The sequence below is a fragment of the Macroventuria anomochaeta genome, assembly GCF_010093625.1.
Source record: "Macroventuria anomochaeta strain CBS 525.71 unplaced genomic scaffold BU25scaffold_22, whole genome shotgun sequence".
Lineage (NCBI taxonomy): Eukaryota > Fungi > Ascomycota > Dothideomycetes > Pleosporales > Didymellaceae > Macroventuria > Macroventuria anomochaeta.
The window spans coordinates 374,283-387,297 of NW_022985383.1; the positions used below are offsets into that span (position 1 = coordinate 374,283).

General features: G+C 52.5%; 7 protein-coding genes across 7 annotated transcripts; 3 read left to right on the top strand and 4 right to left on the bottom strand.

Annotated features, from left to right (window-relative positions):
* Positions 1-53: 53 nt before the first annotated feature.
* BU25DRAFT_440923 (putative RTA1 domain protein) lies at positions 54-1,205 on the top strand (the record flags this gene model as incomplete). The annotated part of the gene is made up of 3 exons (XM_033709206.1): positions 54-506; positions 562-973; positions 1,010-1,205. Exons 1-3 carry the CDS (start codon positions 341-343, stop codon positions 1,203-1,205), a joined length of 774 nt encoding a protein of 257 aa, XP_033560390.1. The 5' UTR covers positions 54-340.
* A 296-nt stretch (positions 1,206-1,501) lies between these two features.
* BU25DRAFT_395646 (ClpP/crotonase) lies at positions 1,502-2,876 on the top strand. Its single transcript, XM_033704790.1, has 4 exons — positions 1,502-1,780; positions 1,958-2,130; positions 2,197-2,543; positions 2,596-2,876. Exons 1-4 carry the CDS (start codon positions 1,674-1,676, stop codon positions 2,803-2,805), a joined length of 837 nt encoding a protein of 278 aa, XP_033560391.1. The 5' UTR covers positions 1,502-1,673; the 3' UTR covers positions 2,806-2,876.
* A 7-nt stretch (positions 2,877-2,883) lies between these two features.
* BU25DRAFT_412035 (WD40 repeat-like protein) lies at positions 2,884-4,498 on the bottom strand. The gene is made up of 4 exons (XM_033706699.1): positions 4,365-4,498; positions 4,163-4,289; positions 3,741-4,058; positions 2,884-3,551 (listed from the first exon to the last, which is right to left on the bottom strand). Exons 1-4 carry the CDS (start codon positions 4,442-4,444, stop codon positions 3,126-3,128), a joined length of 951 nt encoding a protein of 316 aa, XP_033560392.1. The 5' UTR covers positions 4,445-4,498; the 3' UTR covers positions 2,884-3,125.
* Positions 4,499-5,189: 691 nt separating this feature from the next.
* Positions 5,190-6,146, top strand: BU25DRAFT_395652 (NAD(P)-binding protein; the record flags this gene model as incomplete). Its single annotated transcript, XM_033704791.1, has 1 exon — positions 5,190-6,146. The coding sequence occupies one exon, from the start codon at positions 5,190-5,192 to the stop codon at positions 6,144-6,146; it is 957 nt and encodes a 318-aa protein (XP_033560393.1).
* On the bottom strand, positions 6,139-7,290 carry BU25DRAFT_370727 (zf-U1-domain-containing protein). The gene is made up of 3 exons (XM_033703957.1): positions 6,902-7,290; positions 6,805-6,852; positions 6,139-6,756 (listed from the first exon to the last, which is right to left on the bottom strand). The coding sequence occupies exons 1-3, from the start codon at positions 7,203-7,205 to the stop codon at positions 6,497-6,499; spliced, it is 612 nt and encodes a 203-aa protein (XP_033560394.1). The 5' UTR covers positions 7,206-7,290; the 3' UTR covers positions 6,139-6,496.
* A 208-nt stretch (positions 7,291-7,498) lies between these two features.
* Positions 7,499-9,138, bottom strand: BU25DRAFT_412038 (uncharacterized protein). Its single transcript, XM_033706700.1, has one exon. It carries the CDS (start codon positions 9,046-9,048, stop codon positions 7,516-7,518), a length of 1,533 nt encoding a protein of 510 aa, XP_033560395.1. The 5' UTR covers positions 9,049-9,138; the 3' UTR covers positions 7,499-7,515.
* Positions 9,139-11,415: 2,277 nt separating this feature from the next.
* Positions 11,416-12,907, bottom strand: BU25DRAFT_432374 (DUF159 domain protein; the record flags this gene model as incomplete). Its single annotated transcript, XM_033708718.1, has 4 exons — positions 11,416-12,146; positions 12,281-12,541; positions 12,594-12,828; positions 12,881-12,907. The coding sequence occupies 4 exons, from the start codon at positions 12,905-12,907 to the stop codon at positions 11,416-11,418; spliced, it is 1,254 nt and encodes a 417-aa protein (XP_033560396.1).
* Between the last annotated feature and the right edge of the window lie 108 nt (positions 12,908-13,015).

The window sequence follows — 13,015 nt, forward strand, 5'->3', positions numbered from 1 at the left end:
TAACTCGTATAGACCTCTTTCGGCAAGTGCAACCTTTCCATCGACAGCCATCACTGCACATTTCTCCAGCAACTGCACAACCCCCTACACATATACGTCGTATCTCGTTGTGTCCTCAAGCTGAGATTGATTTGTCACTGCCCAGCATGCCTTTATTCGGGCAGCCTTGCGAATACATGCATGCTCCCCATGTTTCTGCAGTGGGTCCACTATGTTTCTGTGCCCATATACAATGGTAGGCTTCACTACACCTATGAGACATCCACAAATTTAGAAGAACATTTATATACAAGAGTAGTCCACCTTATCCTCCCTTATAATAGCCATATTCCCATTCAACATGGCTGTGCTCGAGCCTTATCGAGATGGTTACTACCTCTGGAACTACGTTCCGTCAATCGGAGCGGCAGTCATCTTCATCCTCCTCTCCCTCGTCATGACCGCGTCGATCTCCTGGCACATGTCCAAGATCAAGACTTGGTTTTGCGTACCATTCGTAATCGGCGGTTTTTATAAGCCTTCGCATCCCCACTCTAGAACTTGCATCTGACTTCGTCCCAGTTGAGTTCGCAGGATACTATGCCCGAGCATCAGCACACAACAAAACCGGGCGTGTCATGCCCTACTCGACTCAAAGCGTCTTCATCCTGCTCGGTCCAGCTCTCTTCGCAGCTTCGATCTACATGTGTCTCAGTCGCATCATCCGCGGCGTTCACGGTAATCATCACTCCCTGGTCAAGCCGAGCTGGCTCACTAAGATCTTCGTCACCGGAGATGTCCTGTCCTTCGTGGTGCAGGGCGGCGTGGCTGGTTTGATGGTGTCCGGCAACAGCATCAAAACCGGGGAGGGAATGGTCATTGGAGGGCTCATGATTCAAATCATCATGTTCGGGTTGTTCGCAGTTACGGCTGTCTTGTTCCAGAGGCGAATCGAACGCAGGCCCACGCCGGAGTCTTGCAGCTCTGCCTTGCCGTGACAGAAGAGCATGCGCATGCTTTACATCGTCAGCACTCTCATCATGGTGCGGTCAATCTTCCGTGTTGCTGAGTATGCGATGGGCAATGATGGGTATCTGCTGAAGCACGAGTGGACACTGTACATCTTTGACACGACTCTTATATTTGCGGTCATGGTGGTATGCTTCCTCTGGTATCCTACACGGATCACTCCGGACAAGCTTGAGCCTCAGAGCTATGCTATCTGACTGTGGGATAATTCTTGGCTTTTGAATATTAGAGCTGGATACAATTATTGGGGCGAAAAGCTGAGGAACCTTAGATGACACCATAGGCGACGCCTTGTGTGTTGATAGACTTAGATCACACAAAACAACATCCCAGACAATGGGTAAATTGGACAAATCTTGTCGAGATGAATAGTTCCACCTGCACATGAGATTGCACTCACTTAACACGATCTAACCGCATCGAAACATACCTCGGCATCTCCCCTTCCCCACGCGACGCCAACGCCGAACGACTCGACCGTGCATGTCATCAATGTCAACGCATAACATTTGATCGACAACTTGAAGTCCTGGCCACTACTCCAATTTTCGTCTAGTCCTTACATTGTAGCTTTGAAGAGAGACTTAGCCTAGTCTGAGAGGCACCAGAGGAAGAGATCGGAGTTATACGATACTTGCGAAGAAGGAGCAAGGAACACCATTAACATGGCAGAAACATACAATTACGAGTTCTTCAATGTCTCGTTTCCGGCTGAATTTGTTGCACATGTCGAGATCAACAGACCGGAGAAGCTAAATGCGTTCAAGGAGGTGTAAGTACAACATGCTCTCGTTCGATCACCTAAGTGGATTCCTCTCTCTGCTCGTTTCTGAGATCAACCAATATGTTATCTAGTCTACTCGCAAGAAGTTGTTACTATCTTCGTATGTCTCTATCGTCATACTTCTTCACAGATTCTCCAATATGGCCTTCAGACTGACCAAACTAGCATGTGGCACAACCTTTCCGCCCTATTCGACAAATTATCAGTAGACCCAAACGTCCGCGCTATCGTCTACAGCGGCGCAGGCCGCGCCTTCACAGCCGGTCTGGACGTGCAAGCAGCCAGCGAAGGAGGAACTTTTGCTCCACCAACTGTCGACAGCGCGAGAAAAGCCAACGGTACGTCTACCATCTCCCACCCATCATTCCCTCCTCCCTGTAGTTCTCAGGCTAACATGGGGGTAGGTCTGCGAAGGCATATTCTGGAGTTCCAAGACTGCATCACCAGCCTAGAAAAGTGCGAAAAGCCCGTGATCTGTGTGATGCACGGCATCTCGTTCGGGCTGGCACTCGACATGAGTCTATCCTGCGACGTGAGGATTAGCACGCAGGACACCAAGTTCAGCGTAAAGGAGGTCGACATCGGGCTCGCAGCAGACATCGGTACGCTCTCGCGGCTCCCCCATGCGGTGGGGAATATGAGCTGGATCAAAGACGTCGCACTGAGCGCACGCGTTTTCGGCTCTGATGAGGCGCTGAGAGTCGGACTGGTGAGCAGGGTTGCGAAGGACAAAGAAGCCGGACTGAAAGAGGTGCGTCTTCCCCCACCCGTCCTCTCCGTATCACGTACTTACCACACCCCAGGCGCTCGACCTCGCGACCCTGGTCGCCTCCAAGTCCCCCGTAGCCGTGCTCGGCACAAAGGAGATCCTGAACTACTCTCGGGACAAGACGGTAGCGGAGGGACTTAACTACACCGCGGTGTGGAACGCGGCGATGTTGCAGACGGATGATGTCAAGGAGGCAATGCTGAGCGGGATGCAGAAGCGGAAGGTTAAGTTTGCTAAGCTGTAGGCTCGGTCAGGGAGGGGCGTGGAAGTGGGGAGCTTGGAGGTGGAAGCAGGAATGTATTCACCTAGCACGTGGAGAAGATGGACTTGATATTTTCATTGCCTCTGAGCGCCTGGAAGTGCTAATACCGAAAAGGAATTGATCATGCCCAAAACCCGTCTCTGCATAAAGCGCCTGAGCATTTCATGAGCGTCACTCATATCCCATGGCAAGCTACAGAAGATGTCATTGACATGTGGAATCGTGATTTTCCCATTTGCGCCCGCCAACTACCTCGTACCTGTCACAGTACAATACGACTACATCGACTCAACGCTCAGGACTTATGCCCTCGACATGACACCCCAGCAGCGGATCTTGTTGTCGGTGTAACCAGCGAAGAGGGTCTGGCCGTCGGCGCTCCAGGCCAAGGAGACGCACTCAGGCTCCCTGCTCTTCTTGCCAACCTCCATGTACTCAGGCTTCAGCTCGTCAACCTTGGACTTCTTCTCGAGGTCGAAGATGATGATGCTGGAGGAGGTGGCAGCGCACAGCCAGTAGCGGTTGGGCGAGAAGACAAGGGCGTGGATCTCGTCACCGGCGGTGAGAGAGTACAGGTGCTTGGACTCGTTCAGGTCCCAGAGCATGGTGGTTCCGTCCTTGCCACCGGAAGCGCAGAGCGAACCATCAGGGGAGATGGTGACGGTGTTGATGTAGCCGGTGTGGCCGATGTGGTCGGTCTGGATACGGCAAGAAGCGAGCTCCCAAACCTGTGTTCTTGTCAGCGGCTGTTGGTTGCAAACTCCAAAATCAGCGAGTCGCAGGTTGTAAAATCAGTACAAAGGTGAGTGTTGTTCTCATAGCCCTAGATGGGGGCTCTGAAGTAGCAAATACTTTTTTTACCAAATCATCATAAAAGCAAACCGCGAATCTGTGCTTGTGCAGGGGATTGTACGCACCTTGACAAGCTTGTCCCAACCAGCGGAGACAATGACGGGGTTCTGGGGGTTGGGCGAGAACCTGACGCAAGAGACCCACTCGGTGTGGCCCTTGTCGGTGATGGTGTACTTGCAGTCACCAAGGGTGTTCCAGAGCTTGATAGTGCGGTCGCGCGAACCGGAGACGATCTGGCGGTTGTCGGCGGAGAAGGAGACAGACAGAACGTCGTTGGTGTGGCCGACGAAGCGGCGGGTGGTGTTGCCGGTGGAGAGCTCCCAGAGGCGGAGAGTCTTGTCCCAGGACGAGGAGAGAGCGTAGGCACCGTCAGAGGAGATAACCTGTGGAGCATGTCAGCTCAGTCGCGCCTTCCTTGCTGCCAATTGCTGCACTGCTGCCATTGCTGCCGCGGCCGCCAATTGCTCGCATGCGCGGGTGTACGTACGCAGTCGGACACGATGTGGGAGTGGCCGTGGAGGCTCCTCTTGGGGTAACCGTACGAGGTCTCGTCGCGGGTGAGGTTCCAGATGATCAGCGTCTTGTCGCGAGATCCGGACAGGAGCATGTTGGGGCTGGCCGTCGTTAGTACACATGTTCTGTCGCATTGCAGCCGCGCGCTGGCTGTATATCCAGAATTCTAAACGCACTTCTCGAGAGAGGTAGCGAGGGAGGTAACCCAGCCAGAGTGGCCCTCAAGGGTGCCACGGAGAACCAACTGCTCGGCCATGATTGCGGTATGTGGCTTGAGAGGGAAGTCGACGGTGATGGTTGTCGTAAGTCGCGAGCAAGAAATTGAATTGTCGGGGTCGCTCTTGCGCTGTGGGCATGCAAATAGCCCGTGCACCAGTCTAGCCGCATCGAGGTGCGCAGGCGAGCGCTTGGCGTCTTCCTCACTCGATGATGTCTTAAACACCACGACACCTCGAAACTAATATGCATGACATTGTACCTGATGTGATGAAGTTTCCTTTTTCCTGTAGTAGCTATACATTCTAACACAGAAGCCTTTTGTTGGTTCGGTGTTGACTCTACAGACATAACCGACGTTGAGGTCATCCATGGCTATTTCTGTAGGCAGCACAGCTTAACCCTGAACCCGTAGCACATACCTTCATCGTAAAGACTGCGGCCTATAGCAGATACTATCAGACTGAGAGAATTGTTGAACTTTGAATCGGACATCTCTTCCACCGACAATAATTCCTGTGCACGATGTTTGCACACTGTCCACCAAATCTGCACATCTTCAAGTCCACTCGTATCTCCGTCCTTTAACGGCTAAACTCCGCGCTAACCACCGTCTTCTTGAACGCCTGACAACATGTATGCATCTACACGATCAGCAGTGCACTTTCTTCCACGAAACCCTGCATAACTCGCAATTGACATATAGTAGCAAATAGCCCTGCTGTAGACTGTAGTATCGAACGTCTATATTCCACCCAATCTATACTTTTAACATCTGCCCCACGATGACACCCCCCACCACCAACAAAGACCCAACGCAAATCTTCCTCCTCGGCGCCGGCGAACTCGGCACCAGCTTCCTCCCGCACATCTCCAGTCTGCCCAATATTCAGATCACCGTTGGTGTACGCTCGCCAGACCGTTATGCTCACCTACGCTCCTCGCACATCCATCTCATTACCATCGACCTGACCTCCCCCTCGCCGGCCCTCGTGGAAATACTCAGCCGCTACGATGTTGTGATAAGCGCAACAGGCTTCACCTCCACCCCCTCTTCACTCACAAAATTAGCTTCCGAGGTCCTCTCCGCAGGGAAACAGAGAAAACAGAATGGACAGGGCAGATTGTGGTTCTTCCCCTGGCAGTGGGGCGTAGACTACGACGTCACACTCTCTTGTCACTCCTTCATGCCTTTGTTTGGCGAGCAGAAACGTGTCCGCGAGCTCCTCCGCTCGGAAGCATCTTTCAGCAACGTCAAGTGGACGGTTGTGAGTACGGGGATCTTCATGTCCTTCCTATTTGAGCCGTTTTGGGGCGTTGTTGATCGGTCAAGTCAAGTGGAGGGGGGAGAGGTCACGGTACGGTGCTTGAAGGACTGGGAGCATGGAGTTACAGTGACTGATGTGGACGATATTGGGAGGGTGGTTGGAAGGATTCTGGCGGGCGATGTGGATGCTGAGAATAGGGTTTTGTATGTCGCGGGCGATTCGATTAGGTATGCGGATCTTACAAAGATCGTGGAGAAGGTAGTGGGGCGAGAGGTTGTAAGGGAGGCGTGGAGTGTTGAGCATCTGCAGGAGGAACTGAGGAAGGATCCGGAGGATAGGATTAAGAAATACAGACTGGTGTTTGCTGGAGATGGAGTGTGGTGGGAGAAGGAGAGGACGGCGAATCATGTGTTGGGGGTGGAGATGATGGATGTAGGGACGTACGCAAAGAAACTCTTCAGTGTATGGAAATAGAAGGGTTTACCAGTATCTAGTGTACGGCTATTCGTTCTTTTGTTGCTTTTGATGGTCTGGGTACTGCTATACCACCGTGAGTCCAGTCTACTGTGAAAAGCATACTGAACGTACATTGTATCACGATCTGATGTTCAGAATGACACTGCTGGAGCTGCGGGCTCAATCTTTAACCTCTTCGGCAACGCAGCTGCGTTCGCCCCTGTAGCAGCTGCGGACCCACTCCAGTCTCGGCCCTCGCCTCCTCGCATGTTGGGTATCTCCATATCATCGCGCTTGCGTCTCTGCCCCGCGAAGTATCCTTCTGGTATCGTGTAGTTCGTTCCTCCCATGTTCACACTAGATTGCACCTAGCGTCCAGGTGGGCCGGGAGGGAAGCGCTGAGGTGGCATGTTGCCCATACCACCTGGCGGCGGGAACGGCATGCCGCCTGGTGGTGAACCCGCTGCGTTCGGCGGAGGGAACGGGAATGGCATATTTGATGGTCCTCCAGACATGTTCGGCGGTCCTCCGGCCATGTTCGGTGGTGGGAATGGAGGCATGCCGCCAGGCATTGGTGGCATACCGTTTGGTGGGAAAGGTGGCATAAGGTTTGGAGGCATGTTAGGTGCTGTAGAAGGTCAGCTGAGCTACTAATATGCAGTGTATCTTGACTTACGGCCGCCTCGTCCTCCCTGCATAAATGGTGGTGGCATTCCTGGCATGCCTGTCTCTCGTCAGCTCCTCTTCACACACTTCCTGGCATTCGAACTCACCTGGCGGCGGGAATCCACCTGGCATGGGCATCCCCATCGGTCCTCCCATACCCATGGGTGGAGCCATTGGTCCTCCAGGAAATCCTCCATTCAAGTTCGCTGTGTACAGTGGGTTCGCCTGGCCTTCCAAGTTGTATGCGTCCGTGATACTATTGATAACTTGTTGTGTCTGGTCGCTGGAAATCTGCTCATAGTAGGCTTGAACGTTGCGCAGGTGGTTGCGACCGCTGTTGTGCGCTTTGCGCACGCTCATACTGTCGTGCGTGAGATACACATCGCAGTAATCGCAGAAGAACTTCGGCATTGTCGTGATCTTGGTTTCCAAGAAAGAATGGTGGCTGTCGTGGGTGTACGTTGGTGTGCAAGAGATGCGTGCGGCGCGTCGCGAAGCTTCGAGGTGGAGATCGAGAGCTCGAGAATCTGAGGATGTCGGCACTTCACAACGCCGATAGGCTTGGCGTTAAGGCTCCAGATGCACGTGAAGGTCATCCTACGACTACCTAGGTACTAATTGCACGTGGACAAATGAAGTGATACAAGATGTTAGATATTACAAGAAGGCAATGGGCAAACAGACCATGTAGAAAAGATTACATGCAACGCCATCTCTCACATCAAGCCTTCTTCCTAGCCACAAGCAGTTCACCTCTCAGCTTCTTCAAACACGCCTTCTTCTTCCACGTCGCTTTGTAGTACTCCGCCAACTCCAGCCACTCCGACTCATCCCAATCCACCCAACTGTCCACACACTCATTCAACACCGGCCAAACAATACAGTCCGCAATGCTGAACCGTTTCCCCGCTATAAATGGACCGCCATGGTCTTTGAGCTGCCCAGACAGAATGTGCAGTATGGTTGAGAGATCCAGCATCTCTGTGCTTATTCTTGGTGGTGCTGGGTTTGCTGTGCGATTGGAGAAGAAGTCTGGGACCTGGGAGAGAAGGGAGAGCAGGAAGTAAGATGCTGCTGTGACTGGTCTGTCTGAACAGAAAGAGTGGTAGCGATCGAGATAGTGGAGTATCGACGACAGGCCTGAGACCTCGGTGAAGTGTGTGTCGTTGTCGCGGAACATGATTTTCTGTCCCGCACCGTGTTCTTTGTCGAGGCCTGGTGCTTCGAGCAAAGCGTGGTTGATCTTGCTCTCCCAGAGCGCGAGTTGGATCTGTTTCGTCTCAAGTGCGTTGTTGCTTGCGAATAGGATTGGAAGTTGTTCGGGCGGTTCGTGCAAGTGTAAGACGTCGAAGCCATCGCCGTACCATTGATCCCAGTTGAACTCGTTGCTGTGGTTTTCACGGCTGAAGGCACGGATCATGCGCTCGGCTTCTGCTTCGTCATTGTTAACGACATCAGCTGCGCCGCGCTGATCTTTTGATGTTGCGCCTTGACCCCAAATAGCAGTCTCTTTTGCGTCAAGGAAAGTGGCAATGTGGCGGAAGGTCAGGCTGATGCGAGCTCCTAAATAGGCTGTCTCGAGTTCGCTGCGCTCGGCTTCGTTGCGTTTGTCTGCCATGATGCCATGGAGCCATTTTTCGTTACTCTTTAAGCCAAGCACGAACATAGAATTGTGCGGCATGGCCACGCGCTGGGTCTCACGTTGGGCGTCTTCGTCGCCATTTGCCTTGGCCTTGGAGTCTCTCTTGGTGCGCAGGCGCATTGTTCTTTGCGCGCCGAAGCTTACGTTTATGATTGATGAGCCTTTGGCAATATCGAGCGTTTTGTCTGAATGCTCTGATATGTAGTCGTTGCCGCTTCTGTACAGTTGAATGAGGACGTGGTTGAGTGGGTGTCCAACAAGCTTCTCGGCCGCCCTTCTGATCCACTGGACATTCGGCGAGAAGTGAAGCAGAGGTAGTGTCTGGTCTGCAGGATGGCGATATACAGGCTTTGATCCACCGTCACCGAACTCGCCCTGGCAGCACACAAGACGAGGCACCTCTCCTTGCTGATGCAACATCTTTTGCCATCGAACCTCACTGTAAAGCTGCTGGAAGATTGTATCTGCGAGAGGTTTCAAAGGGTCGGCTGGGTGGCAATACTCTGACGGGATCAGGTCATGTACAATTCGAGAGTCGCCCTCAGCGATGTGATCACCTGGGCCTAGCACGGGCAAGTTCGCAAGAGACTTCAATTTCGCGGTCTTGGTCATTGATGCGGTTTGCGAAGGCGTTGACAGAGATGTTTCCGTTCTTGCTAGTGCAGATTGCGGTGATGGTTCAACAGAGTTAGATGCTTGTGGGAGCAATGTTGACGAAGGTTTGAGCTTTGGTGCTGTCGACTCTGTGTTTGACTCATCGGGTGTTGCCTTGGTCGAGATTGGGTCTGCATTGTCTACCGAACCATCTTTGCTCGACACGGTGGCTTTTGGAATCTGCGATTCCGGTAACTCTTTCTGTATGCTGTCACTCTTAGCTTCTGCATTGAACGCCGCGGCCTTCAACGAGTCGATCTGTTCCCGTGTAGCTGCAGCTGGCTCAGCCGCACTATGGCTAGGCGCCTTGTTCGACTCGCCATTGGGTGCACTCGATTCTACCAAAGAACCTTCCATTGGCTTCTTCCTTTTCTTCTTCCTCATGCGTGCCTTACTCTGTACCAACTTCGGTTCGCTGGCATCTGTCGGCCGTTGCTCTGCCCCATTTGTCCGACGAAGTTTCGCTAGCGCCGCAAATTCTTCGTCGCTGTTTACATGTTCAGCTGCTGTGTTGTCTCGGATTTTGGGGCTCGAGGTATTTGTCGAAGTGGGTTGTCCATTAGTTGTTGTGGTCGAATGGCCGTTCGGTGTTGTCGATGCAGCATTCGATTTGTCGTTCAAGGACAACTTGCCGACCATCATCTCAAGCTTGTCTTCGGTTCTCTTAGGGTCTTTGGTGTCAGATCTCGGTTCCTCCTTCATAGGCTCAACAACCGCAAAGTGCTCTTTTATAAGAACATCTGCGGTCGTGACCATCCACGCATCAAAAAAGTCCTCCATTCGCTTTAGCGCGAGATCATGTCGAGTCTGCCTGCGGAAGCCGAGAGCATCTTGAACCACGTTAATTTTGATACCATGGCGCGCACCGTCTATGACTGTCGCAAGAACAGAGACATTGCTGAGGCATCCACACACGTAGATCTCTGTGATGAGTCTTGCGCGCAGTGTCAGGAGTAGGTTCGTACCGAGGAAGGCCGAGTAGTTTGTTGTCCTGATGACAGCATCTCGAGGTGTCTCGATGAGATCCTTGATGTCCTTCGTGAATTGGGCGCCTTCCGTGTCCGGCATGCATGCTGCGCTCTTTTTTGCACGCTTCAGCAAGAATAGCTCTTCATCCTCTTCAACCGTCGCTTTTGCTTCTTCAACTGGTAGCACCTTCCTGCGCGATGCAACGCGTTTGAAAAGATCGAGGGCGCGTTGTTTATGTTTTGCCGAGCGTGACTGCGTCTGTGGCACAGCCAAGGGTAGGTCCTTGGTTGATTCGTCGTCGCCTGCCTGGCTGCTGTTTTCCTCACCATCAACCAAACCAGCGATGACCAGAGAATCTCCTTCGCCAGCAGAAGAAGTATTTGCAAGACGATCAGCTTCGTAAAGCGTTTGCACCCAAATGATATTGCCATTGAGCTCACGGAATTTGGGGATCAGAGTATGGATGCGGTCGAGAAAACCAGACGTGGTGTCTACAGGCAGGTAGCCAGCTGGTGCGAGGAAATCGTTCTGTAGACCAACGACCATGAGTGCCTGGCGAGTCTGTACTTTCGGCTTCTTCGCCAGAATCTCCGCGAACGATGCCATCCTGGAGGAAGGGTGATGATACGGGATGAGCCCTCAGCAACGGCAAAGCAACGCGACGCGCACAGCCCAGGTTATTAACGACTTGGGCATGCGCACGGTCGGAAATACAGTGCTCGGGACTCTCCCGCCGTGAGGGCGGAGAACAGCGATGTTGAAGGTAGTTACGCCGAACGCGATGATCTTTAATGGGGGGGTAACCGTTGCATTGTCTGATGCATGATGTAGATCGGGTGAACGTCCTGTCACTTCAAAGGCCAAGAGGAGTCGAATGTACTAGCCAATTGTATACACTGAAGCTGATTGCGCGCTGCAGGGCCGACTAGAACGAAGACGCCGCGCTGCTGCAAGTGTTTCGCAGGGCTGATGGCTCTCGAGTTCTCGTGTTGTGCCTCTTGAGGTTCCGCTCTGGTGGCGGGGTGCGCTAGCGCCTTGAGCAACCACCTGGGTACACCGCACTGTCTATCGACTTTCTACCTGTGCTCCAACACAACTGCAAGTCATGTTCTCTTCTGATCATGCCAATGTTACACAGTCCATAACGTTGACCGCTGCAGTCAGACCGGACCGTTACTCCTACCCGAGAACCGAGGTCGACGAATTATACGTGGCTGTTGCAATAGGAGCTCTTATCTTAATGTCAGAAAAGTCCTTGCCTGCCGGTGCGCTGATAACGGTGATGCACGTTGCGAAATGAACATTGCGCTTCCGGATCCGAGGATATGGTCGGTACGCGCGTACCTCGGAACTACCTCACTTATTGCTAAAGAAGGATGTGATCCTCGCATTCCCGTCGCTCTTCACTGATGTCTTTGCTGCACTACCGTTACTTGTGGCACTGCGTGTACCTTGCTTCTTTGCAGGTGTCTTCACGGGAGATTCATGCTTCTGGGGTGAAGCCGTCTTGTTGCGCTTCGCCTGTGGTTCACCTGTTGTAGGACTTTCATCCTCTGCTTCTCGTTTGATGCCTTGTTTAACTTCCGCAACTTGCGAGGGCGATTTTTTTGGAACAGGTAGTGGCGCATTGTCTTCGGTACCCTCCACGCGGTTTGTGGTGTCACGAGTTTCATTGGAGTCGTGTTCGATTTTGACATGCCCATTCTCAGTCGTGGACTTTTCGAGGTCATGCTCCGTTTTGTTGATGTCCGTCGTATCGGTCTTCTTCGCAAGCTTTCGTTGGTTACCAAAGAAGTTGGCGATGTTGTTCTTGTTTTCGGCGCTATCGATGGGTATCAAGAATGATGGCGAGTTGTTGCCCACTTTGCCCACGTCTTTACTGACAGGGTAACATTCAAGCTCTCCGTCATATGGCTTCAGTAATGACTGCAAATCGTGGCTCCACTCCGTACGATTAGGATCCAACCAGGTCCGTATGGCGTCGGAGCCGTTGTCGAGGATGACTGGCATTCGGTCGTGCAGGAAGTTGAGCTGCTTGTTTGAATCTGTCGTGATGATGGTATAGGTGTACAGTGGCTCGTTGCTGTCTAGCAGGGCTGTCAGTACGGTCACAGCAGGCGCACAAGGCGTGGAAAACGTGGTACGCAGGTCGAGAACCTAGGGATGTTGACTCCACAGCAGACGTCTGTTGCAGTGGGTATCCTGAAAGCGCAGAGCTTACCTTCAAACTGAACACGGTCCCAGAGTCCAGCGAAGCACATGAGCTGCCCATCCTTGCGCTTGGTGAAGTGTGGAATCTTCTCCTTGCCATTGTTTTTCTTGAGCCACTCGTAGAAGCCTTGTGCGACTATGATGCAGCGCTTTTGCTTCTTCATAGTCGTCCACATACCGCGGTCTTCGAACAGTGAGTCGTCCCGGCAATTGATAGTCTTCATCTTGGATCCGTAGTCAGGGTTACGCTTCGTCCAGAACGGTACAAGGCCTGAGTAATTGATGTCAGCTGAAGCATCTCAAAAGCAACTTGCAACACCTACCCCATTGCATTGACTGCAGCTTGTACTTGGTATCTGTCGCGCCTTCCTCTTTGGATTTTCCTTCGTTTTCGTGATCTTTCTCCTTACAGCCACCATGCTCGTGACCTTCTGCTCGGTACACAAGTCCGTGGTACCCAGGCGCAAAGTTGTAGGATTGGCGTACATCGTCGTCATTTGGAGCTTCTTCGACAGGCATCTGCGACTGCTCAAGCTGTTGGCGCACCTCTGATGGCCGCTGTACAAATCTGATCAGCCGATATCTTATCGCCATGGTCGTGTATACCTACCAAGGCCAGCGCGTATCTGCCACACATGGTTGATCATATCAAAGCATTGTCTGGAGCTTCGAGAGCCTGGGAGACGAGCTGATTGAGAACGCGTCGATGATTGGCTACGTCATGAGTTTCTTATCGATTAACTTA